Consider the following 10,347-nt stretch of genomic DNA (forward strand, 5'->3'; position numbering starts at 1 on the left):
GATGGCAGAAGGGGGAAGGGGGCTGGCAGAGGGGGAAGGGGGCTGGCAGAAGGGGAAGGGGGCTGGCAGAGGGGAAGGGGGATGGCAGAAGGGGAAGGGGGATGGCAGAAGGGGAAGGGGAATGGCAGAAGGGGAAGGGGAATGGCAGAGAGGAAGGGGGATGGCAGAAGGGGAAGGAGGCTGGCAGAAGTTAAGGGGGCTGGCAGTGAGACTGTCCCTGCTCCCCAGAGAGGCCTCTGCACCCCAAGGAGAAGGTTCTGGAGCAAGCCCTGCAGTGGTGCAAGCTGCCAGAGCCCAGTGCTGCCTACCTGCTGGTGAAGAAGGTGCCCATCGGGGTGGGCAGCTGCCTCTTCACAGGTGAGGCCCCCACAGCACAGCCCTACCTCAGCTTCCCCTTGCCCTGGCCGCCAGCCTGCAGCCATCAGGGATCCCCCATGCTCCTGACCCCCTTGCCCCCCTCTGGGCAGGTGCCAAGCGTGAGAGCCCCAGGTGTGGGCTGCTGAGGTGCCGGGAGGAGCCCCCCAGGCTGCTGGGCAGCAAGTTCCAGGAGCGCTACTTCGTCATCAGGGACAGGAGGCTGCTGCTGCTCAAGGAGAAGAGGGTAGCCAGGGGACGCTGCCAGGGGGAGGGGAGGCAGGGAGGGGAGCCTTGGGGCCTGCTGGTGGCTGTGCCCCTGGCAGGGAGGCTGGCACCTGGCAGGGTTGACTGGGGGGGGATGTCCCTCTGCAGAGCGCCAGGCCAGAGCGGGAGTGGCCTCTGGATGCAGCCAAGGTCTACATGGGCATCAAGAAGAAGCTGAAGCCACCAGCACAGTAAGTGGCACCCTGCCTGGCCATGGCTGGGACCCCAGGTGCTGGGAGCAAGCCAAGCCCCCCAGCAGCACCCCAAATCTGGGCCTGTGGGGGGACCTCAGCCCCCTTCCAGCCCCCAGGCTGGCTGAGCTCGGTGGGGCTGAGCTCGGTGGTGCTGCCCTGCAGCCTATCCTTCCCTCCCTCCCTTCCTTCCTTCAGGTGGGGCTTCACCCTGAGCCTAGACAAGCAGCAGCTGTGAGTATCTTGCCCCTGCTTCCTGGGGGTGGGGGCTGGAGAGGTGTGGCGTTCTCAGCCCCCTCTGAGTGGCACAACCAGAACCCCGGGGGGACAGGGCAAAGCTGGCACCTGGGCACCCAAGGGTGGCAACTGGCAGAAAGTGAGGGCCAGGCTCCAGGGGCAATCCAGCTCCATACCCTCCCCACCCACAACAGCACCTCTGGGAGGAGCTCATCCAGCTCAGAGGGTCCTGCCCACCCTGCCCAGCCCTGTGTCCCCTGCAGGGTTGTGCTGCCTGCCAGCTGTCACCCACAGGCTCATGGAAGCACAGAACCATTCTGCTTGGAGGAGACCTTTCAGGTCTTTGAGGCCAAGCCTTCCCCCAGCACTGCCAGGGCACCACCACCCCCTGACCCTCAGCACCACAGCTCCAGGGCTTTGAACCCCCCCAGGGATGGAGACTCCACCACCACCCTGGGCAGCCTGAGCCAGGCCTTGGCAACCCTCAAGGGGAAGAAATTGTTCCTCATGGCCAACCTCCCCTGGGGCAACATGAGGCTGTTTGCTCTTCTCCTATCACTTCTTTGGGAGCAGAGCCCAACCTCCAGCTCATTGCAGCCTCCTCTCAGGGAGCTGTAGAGAGCAATGAGGTCTCCCTCAGCCTCCTCTTCCCCAGGCTGACCAACCCCAGCTCCCTCAGCTGCTCCTCCCCAGCCCTCTTCTCCAGACCCTTCCCAGCTCAGTTGCCCTTCTCTGGCCCTGCTCCAGCTCCTCAGTGTCCTTCTGGGAGTGAGGAGCTCCTAATGCAGCTCAGCCTTCAGCAGAGCATTCTGTGTTGCCATGCACCCAGCAGCAGCTGCTGCTTCTTCTGAGCCAAGGTGCCCCATGGGTGCCCAGTGAGCTCCTGCCTCACCCTGAAGCAGCATTTTGGGCACACAGAGAGGTTGAGAGGTGCAGCTCCACTGGGTGAGGCTGTGCCTGATGGCTCCAGGTTCACAGGCAAGGTGGCAAGGGGACATGGGCCACCCCCTCCCCATTGCATCTGCTCCCTGGCAGCTTCTCAGCTGTCCCTTCTGCAGGTACTTGGTGTGCTCAGGGCAGGCTGAGCTGTGGGACTGGACCACCAGCATCCTCAAGGCTCAGGTGGGTGCAGGCTGGGCTGGGCAGGGGCTGGCAGGGGCTGAGAAGGCTCAGGTGGTGCAGGCTGGGCTGGGCAGGGGCTGGCAGGGGCTGAGAAGGCTCAGGTGGTGCAGGCTGGGCTGGGCAGGGGCTGGCAAGGGATGACAAGGCTCAGGTGGGTGCAGGCTGGGCTGGGCAGGGGCTGGCAGGGGATGACAAGGCTCAGGTGGGTGCAGGCCATGCTGGGCAGGGGTGGCAGGCCCTGACAAGGCTCAGGTGGGTGCAGGCCAGGCTGGGCAGGGGCTGGCAGGCCCTGACCCCCCTCCCCTGCCCTGTGCCCATGCCCAGCACGATGACCTGCGCCCCGTGATCCTGCGCCGTCGCTCCTCCTCCGACCTGGCCAAGCAGAAGTTTGGTACCATGCCACTGGTGCCCCTGCACGGAGACAGCACCGATGCCACCATGCTCTCTGCCAACCAGACCTTGGTAAAGCCTCTACAGCTCCCCCTGCCCCTCAGCCGGGTCCCTGTGCCTGTCTCGAGGGGCAGGGCCCTGGAGGTGCTTGCAGGCTGCCTGCATCGGGAGGCTTTGGGGGTGTGCCCTCCAGCCGGGCAGCCTCTGAGTGCTGCCCTCGTGGCCATGGCACCACTCTGTGTGCCCTGTGAGGGCACTGGGGAGCTGAAGCCGCTGCCCAGAGCCTCCCCTGGTCCTGCTCCACGCTTGCTCCTGCTTACCCCTGCCCATCTCCTCTGTTTGCAGCGCCGGCTCCACACACGGAGGACTCTCTCCATGTTCTTTGTAAGTACCCTCAAGGCTGCAGCATCCTCACTGCTGCCTTCAGGGGTTGGTCTGCAGCTCACAGACGTGCCTGGGCCCCCCTGCCCACGCTGGGTGGCACAGGAGGAGGTCCCACACTCGTGAGTGGGGGTCCCTGCATGGTCCCACAGCCTGCTGGCAGGGACCATGCCTCAGCAAGGACCAAAATGTTCAACTTCCACCAGAGATCACAGAAGTGCCAGGGCTGGAAGGGACCTCAAGGCTCAGCCAGTCCCAACCCCCCTGCCATGGGCAGGGACACCTCACACTACAGCAGCTTGCTCACAGCCACAGCCAGCCTGGCTGCAAACACCTCCAGGCAGGAGGCTGCCACCACCTCCCTGGGCAACCTGTGCCAGGCTCTCACCACCCTCATGGGGAACAACTTCTTCCTCACATCCAATCTCAATCTCCCCATTTCTAGTTTTGTTCCACTCCCCCCAGTCCTATCCCTCCCTGACACCCTACAAAGTCCCTCCCCAGCTTTCTTGGAGCCCCCTGCAGATCCTCCAAGGCCACAAGAAGGTCTCCCTGGAGCCTTCTCCTCTCCAGCCTGCACAACCCCAACTCTCTCAGGCTGTCTCCAGAGCAGAGCAGCTCCAGCCCTCTGCTCATCCTCGTGGCCCTTCTCTGGACACCTTCCAGCACTTCCAGATCCTTCCTGACACAGAGGCTCCAGAGCTGGCCCCAGAGCTGCAGCTGTGGTCTCAGCAGAGTGGAGCAGAGGGGCAGAATCCCCTCCCTCCCCTGCTGGCCACACTTCTCTTGCTGCAGCCCAGGCTCTGCTTGGCTCTCTGGGCTGCAAGTGCTCACTGCTGGCTCCTGTTGAGCTTCTCCCCCAGCACCCCCAAGGCCTTTTCTCCAGGGCTGCTCTCCAGCCAGTCCCTGCCCAGCCTGAATCAGTGCCTGGGATTGCCCTGAGTCAGCTGCAGGACCTTGCCCTTGGTCCTGTTGAACCTCCTGAGGTTGGCTTGGGCCCAGCTCTATCCAGGTCCCTGTGGATGGATCCCTTCCCTCCAGCTGTCAGCTGCACCACACAGCTTGGTGTCAAGGAAAGGGCAGCAGTGCCTGACCCCTACAGGCCCCAAGCCCAGGGGTAGGGCACAAGGTCCCCCCCAGCTACCAAGTGTAGGGAGGGCACAGTGAGGGGGTACAAGGGGGGGGAGTACAAAGGGGCACATGTGAATGGTGTAGACAGTGCCACTCACCCCATCCCCCTGCCCTCCCCCAGCCCATGAAGATGCACCAGGACTCCTTGGAGGAGCAGCAGGAGAAGGAGGTGGACACTGACCCTGTCTACGAGGAGGTGGGCAACTTCCCTGAGCTGGCAGCGCTGGAGCTGGGGCAGGGCCTGCTGGCAGACCTGTCGGCAGTGCCCACCACGGACAGGTCCAAGGAGCTGAGCCCCTTCCTCGAGCAGCCCCCGGGCACGGCGCTGCGCTCCTCCCTGCCCGCCAGCCCTGCCCAGAGGGTGGCAGTGCCCTCTGTCACCAAAGCCCTGTCGCTGGAGAGGGGCCTCAACCTGGAGAGCGACAGAGCTCCTCCCCAGGGGCTCAGAGCCACCAAAACAGCTTCTCTGGAGAGGAGCAGGGAGCCGTCCCTGGTGCTGGACTGGGAAGAGGCAGCAGCCGCCGCCGGCAGCGGTCCCGGCGCGGAGAGCTCCCTGGAGGGGCCCCGGAAGAGGAGCGCGCAGCCTTCCTCACCCATCAGCGACAAACTCATCCAGGAGCTCAGCAGCGTCATCCTCAGGAAGAGCGAGGGCCAGCCGCCGGTGACGTGAGCCCCGGTGCCCGAGGGGCGGCGCCGATGGGCACCCCACGCTCCCACCTCCCTGAGCCTTCCCTCTCCTCCTCCTCCTCCCGACCCCGGGCTGGGAGCAGGCACCGGTGAGGTCCAGAGGGACACGTGGGGACCAGGCTGCTCAGATGAGGACCAGAGGGACACGTGGGGACCAGGCTGCCCAGATGAGGACTGGGGGAACACGTGGGGACCAGGCTGCCCAGATGAGGACTGGGGGAACACGTGGGGACCAGGCTGCCCAGGTGAGGACTGGGGAGACATGTGAGGACCAGGCTGACAAGATGAGGACCAGGGGGACATGTGGGGGCCAGGCTGATGAGATGAGGACTGGGGGGACACGTGGGGACCAGGCTGCAGAGATGAGGTCCCCCCAGCTTGGAGGCTTGGGGACGCTGCCAGGAGCCCTGGTGGGTGGCACGTGGGTGGCAGGGCCCTGTGCCAAGGGCAGCAAGCTAAAGGGACACTGAAAGCAGAGCCCTGGTGCCCGCTTGCTTTGGCAGAAGGGGGCAGGGTGCCAGCCTGGGGGGACGCAGCAGGATGTCCCCTCCCCAGAGCTGGGTCCATGGGGCAGGATGACCAAGCTGTGCCTCACCTTCTTGCAGCTCCCACGGTGGGTTTTGGGGTGTGGCAGGGGGCAGTCAAGAGGAGCAGGGCAGGGCAGGGCTGGCCATGTGTGCCCATAGAGGTGTCCTGGTGGTGGAGATCAGCTCCTGCCCGCCTGAGGGCTCCACACCTGCTCCTGCCACCAGCAAGGAGAAATAAAGGTTTATTTGTGCTCTGGAGGGTTTGGTCACTGCAGGAGGAGCAGTGGAAGGGGTGTGGGGAGAAGGAGGGGACAGGGACAAGCTGGGGGCACACAGGGGACAGGGGCAGTGCCAGCGGTGGTGGAGGAACTGCCAAGCCAGGGCAAAGTCCTGGCGGAGCTCAGAGCCAAGGTGGGAGTTTCACACACCCACCCCCCCCCGAGCCTGCTGCCACCCAAGGTGCAGGATGCTGTCCACTGCCCAGGGAGGGGGACACAGCTCCTCCTCAGCCTGCCTACAGCTGGCTCTGCTTGCTGGACCTCAGGGGCAGGGCTGCCTTCTCTGAGGTCCTCCCTGAGGAGGCCTCCAGCCCTGCCAGGCAGCGTCTGCCTGCGCATCGCACCCAGCCCCGAAACTCCTGGGAGCTGTAGAAGTAGAGGAAGGGATCAAAGCAGGTGCTGAAGGCAGCCAGCACCAGGGCCACGCTGTACAGCATGTAGCTGATGTTGGTGCTGCAGCCCGAGCTGTACAGCAGGCTGTGGACGAAGAGCAGCACGTTGCTGGGGGTGAAGCAGAAGAGGAAGAGCAGAAGGACCAAGGCCAGGACCCGCACCACCTGCCTGTGCTGCCTGCCCTTGGCCAGCAGCCGCGCCAGGATGCAGCTGTAGGAGGTGGTCATGAGGACAAAGGGCAAGCCAAAGCCCAGCCCCACCAAGAGGAGGAAATAGCTGCTGAGGGCATGCTGCTGCTCCCCCTTCAGCACGTGGTGGCACGTGGTGATGTTCAGGCCGGGGATGGGTCCCGTCTGGGGTTGCAGGAGAAGCGGGATCATGGCCAGCCCCACCAGCAGCCAGAGCAGCAGGCAGAGGGCTGCCTTGCCCCAGGCCCAGCTGGAGCCCTTCCACAGGAAGGGGTGCACCACGGAGACGTAGCGCTCCAGGCCGATGCAGGTGACAAAGAGGATGGAGCCGTAGAGGTTGCCGTAGAAGGAGGCCACCGTGGCGCGGCACAGCTGCTCCCCAAAGAGCCAGTGGTGGCCCAGCAGGTGGTAGGAGATCTTGAGAGGCAGCACCAGGAGGAAGAGCAGGTGGGCAGCAGCCAAGTTGAGCAAGAAGAGGCTGCCAGAACACCTCCTGAAGTTGGCCAGCAGCACCCAGCAGGCCAGGCCGTTGGCTGGCAGCCCCACCAGCAGCACCAGCGAGTAGAGGGCAGGCAGGAGGCGGGTGGTGAGGCTGCTGCTGAGGAGAGCTTTTGGAGATGCCTCAGGGCAGGTGGCTGCGTCTTCAGGTTTGAGGAGGATAAAGGCTCGCCCCTGGCCACGCGCTGCAGAGGACACAAGGAGCAAGCTCAGCCCAGAGGCCCTCCCCCGCTGCCCCTTCCTACGTGCAGCCACACAGGAGTCTCACCCCTCCCAGAGCCACCAGCTGGTGTCTCTCTGCCTTAACACCCTGCCAGCCTCGTCACACAGAGATGTGCCTCAGCCGGTGCCACCACGGAGCTGCCAGCCTGGCTGGGTGCCCTGCCTGCAGCCCAGACCAGCTCTGCTCCCGTGTGGCTCTGCCAGTGACCCTTCTCCCACCCAGCTCAGCCCAACAGGTCCACCAGAACCCGACTGGATCACCAGGACAGGCAGCAAACACACACCAGGACAGGGCTGGGACACAACCAACCATGCAAGGATGGGAGAGGTTCTCCTAGTGGGGCTCCTGCCTCCTCCTCCTTGGCCCTGCCAACATCTCTTCTTCTACCAAGCCCAGCCCACCAGAACCCAACAGGATCACCAGAACAGGCAGCAAACCCCCACCAGGACAGGGTTGGGATATGGCCACTCATGCAAGGATGGGAGAGGTCCTTCTAGCAGGGTTCCTGTCTCCTCCTCCTTGTACTCACTTGGCTCTGCCAACATCTCTTCTCCTACCCAACCCAGCGCAACAGATCCACCAGAACCCAACAGGATCACCAGGACAGGCAGCAACCCAGCCAGAGCAGAGCCAGGATGTGGCCACTCATGCAAGGATGGGAGATGTTCTCTTAGTGGGGCTCCTGTTTCCTCCTCCTTGGCTCTGCCAACGTCCCCTCTCCTACCAAACCCAGCACAACAGATCCACCAGAACCCAAGAGGATCACCAGGACAGGGCTGGGATATGGGCACCCATGCAAGGCTGGGAGATGTTCTGCTGAGGTTCTTGCCTTCTGCTGCCAGCCAGCCCCCATCTCAGCCCCCACACAGCCGTGACTGCTGGCTCCTCACCGGCTCTCTGTGGTCAGAGACTTTCCATTGCGTGCTCAAAATGAAAGCAAAGAACAGGAAGGTTCCCAGACACAGACAAACAACTCCAGACCCAATCCCTTCCCTGCCTCTGCTCCTTCACCCCACAGCTCCATCCGGGTGGTCCCCAGGACCCCCAGCCCTGAAGGGACCTTGATGACATCTGACAAGCTTCCTGTCACCTCTGCCTCCCCTCCACGTCCAGGGCAGGGGAGAAATGCAGGTTCCCAGAGCAGGGACCTGAACTTTGCTGCCACAAGAGTGGCAGGGTTGGAGGTCTTCACTGAGGTGTCAGTGTGGACACGTTTTCATCCAAGCAGGACGGGGCACAGTGTTGAGATGTCCCGGCAAGGTCTCCCGGCCCTGCCCCCATCACCCCCCAGACCCCTCAGGAGACTCACGTGGCGCAGCCAAGCTGAGGCAGGCGCAGCCGAGCAGGACAGCGACACGAGCGACAGCAGAGCTGCACGAAGGCACCAGCTGGGACATCTCTGGCTCTGCGAGAATGTCCCAGGCAGGGCTGGCCACTCCGGGTGTCACCGCAGCAGCGACACAGGCACCGGACCCCTCTTTGCCCTCACCCTTCCTCTGCGTCACGGCGGAGTCCTGCCCGCGCCCTCGAGGCTGCCGCAGCCAGCCGGCAGGCGGCGAGCAGGAGGGCACCGCCAGCTCCCGCCGCCCCCCGGCAGCCGAGGGGACGTCAGCGAGGTCAGGGTGGTGGTTTCCAGCTGGGGACAGCGACCGCTGCGGTGGCGGGAGGAGGAAGACGCGAGGCAGCCGTCGGAAGGCAGAGGTGCGAGCCCTGGGGCCCGGGCAGGAAGGGGACGGCCAGCGGCCAGCCCGCCGAGGTGTGTCCTTGTGCCGCCGTGGGGACGTGAGGCACCCTGCCTGCACACAGCTCCCCGTGGCCAGCCCTGCCGGGACCAGGTGGCACAGAACCATGGGATGGTTTGGTTGGGAAAGGCCTCTGAGCTCACCCAGTCCAAGCAGCAACCCAACCCCCCCATGGCCACCAAACCATGGCCCCAGGTGCCATGGCCACAGGCTCCTTGAACACCTCCAGCCATGGGCACTCCACCACCTCCCTGGGCAGCCTGTGCCAATCTCTGACCACTCTGGCAGCAAAGACATTGTTCCCCATCTCCAACCTAACCCTCCCCTGGCACAATTTCAGGTCATTTCCTCTCCTTCTAGCACCTGAGACTCAGAAGACAGACCAACCCCTACCTGGCTCCAGCCTCCTCTCAGGGAGCTGCAGAGAGCAATGAGGTCTCCCTCAGCCTCCTCTTCTCCAGGCTCAACACCCCCAGCTCCCTCAGCTGCTCCTCCCAGCCCTGTTCTCCAGACCCTTCCTCAGCTTTGTTGCCCTTCTCTGGATGTCAGAGAAGAACCTCTAGACCTCCAGCTCCTCAGTGTCCTTCTTGGAGTGAGAGGCCCAGAACTGACCTCAATACTCAAGCCGTGGCCTCAGCAGTGCTGAATCCATGGTGACAATCCCTGCCCTGGCCACACCATCGCTGCTCCAGGCCAGGCTCCTGCTGCCCTTCTTGCCCACCTGGGCACACCCTGAGCTCATCTCCAGCTACTGTCACCCAGCACCCCCAGGGCCTCTCTGCTGGACATTTCCAATCACTCTGCCGCCAGCCTGGAGCCTTCCTGGGGCTGTTGTGACCCAGGAGCAGGACCCAGCACCTGGCCTTGTTGAACCAATTGGGTGTCAGCTGCAAACTTACAGAGAGAGCCTCAGTGCCCCCACCCAAATCATTGACAAACTGGTCCCAGTCCAGAGCCCTGAGGAACATCACTGGTGACCTGGCCACCAACTGGAGTGAACTCCATTCCCAACACTAACTGGGCCTGGCCATCAGCCAGTTCTTAACCCAGGGAAGCCTCCACCATTCCAAGCCACAAGAAGCCAGATTCTGCAGGAGGCTGCTGTGGGACACAGTGCCAGAGGCTATGGAACTTCAGCAGGCATGCATCACCTTGGAGGGGCTTGCAAGCCGATGTCACCCTAGAGATGGGGCCACCCTGCATTGTCCCTCTCTGCTGTCCCCTTCCTGACACACAAGTGGGTGCTGGGTGGCTTCTAGGCCACTTTTCTGGCTCACTCCTGCAGAAGAGGAGAATGCAGAGCAGTGACAGCCCCAGCACAGAACTAGTGACAGCCCCAGCACAGACCCTGTGACAGCCCCAGCACAGACCTGGTGACAGCCCCAGCCCAGACCCTGTGACAGCCCCAGCACAGACCTGGTGACAGCCCCAGCCCAGACCCTGTGACAGCCCCAGCCCAGACCTGGTGACAGCCCCAGCCCAGACCTGGTGACAGCCCCAGCACAGACCCTGGGACAGCCCCAGCACAGACCTGGTGACAGCCCCAGCCCAGACCCTGTGACAGCCCCAGCACAGACCTGGTGACAACCCCAGCCCAGACCCTGTGACAGCCCAAGCCCAGACCCTGTGACAGCCCCAGTACAGACCTGGTGACAGCCCCAGCACAGACCTGGTGACAGCCCCAGCCCAGACCCTGTGACAGCCCCAGCACAGACCCTGGGACAGCCCCAGCACAGAC

General features: G+C 63.8%; 2 protein-coding genes across 2 annotated transcripts; one reads left to right on the top strand and one right to left on the bottom strand.

Moving 5' to 3' along the window:
* Positions 1 to 228: 228 nt before the first annotated feature.
* Positions 229 to 5,545, top strand: LOC137455115 (arf-GAP with Rho-GAP domain, ANK repeat and PH domain-containing protein 3-like; the record flags this gene model as incomplete). Its single annotated transcript, XM_068165671.1, has 8 exons — positions 229 to 357; positions 468 to 601; positions 730 to 812; positions 1,011 to 1,046; positions 2,108 to 2,171; positions 2,496 to 2,633; positions 2,907 to 2,945; positions 4,195 to 5,545. Coding segments are annotated over 8 exons (1,172 nt in total), but the record flags the coding sequence as incomplete, so codon positions are not given.
* Positions 4,195 to 8,535, bottom strand: LOC137455076 (proteinase-activated receptor 3-like). The gene is made up of 2 exons (XM_068165615.1): positions 8,177 to 8,535; positions 4,195 to 6,829 (listed from the first exon to the last, which is right to left on the bottom strand). Exons 1-2 carry the CDS (start codon positions 8,262 to 8,264, stop codon positions 5,802 to 5,804), a joined length of 1,116 nt encoding a protein of 371 aa, XP_068021716.1. The 5' UTR covers positions 8,265 to 8,535; the 3' UTR covers positions 4,195 to 5,801.
* Positions 8,536 to 10,347: the final 1,812 nt, after the last annotated feature.

The sequence above is a fragment of the Melanerpes formicivorus genome, unplaced genomic scaffold, assembly GCF_026170545.1.
Source record: "Melanerpes formicivorus ecotype bairdi unplaced genomic scaffold, bMelFor1.0.p_v2 SCAF_91, whole genome shotgun sequence".
Classification (NCBI taxonomy): domain Eukaryota; kingdom Metazoa; phylum Chordata; class Aves; order Piciformes; family Picidae; genus Melanerpes; species Melanerpes formicivorus.

Coding starts and splice junctions, on each gene's coding strand:
- LOC137455076 (XM_068165615.1), bottom strand. CDS start 8,264: ATGTCCCAGCTGGTGCCTTCGTGCAGCTCTGCTGTCGCTCGTGTCGCT. Junction 6,830..8,176: donor CCTCAGCTTGGCTGCGCCAC/GTGAGTCTCCTG, acceptor TGTCCTCTGCAG/CGCGTGGCCAGGGGCGAGCC.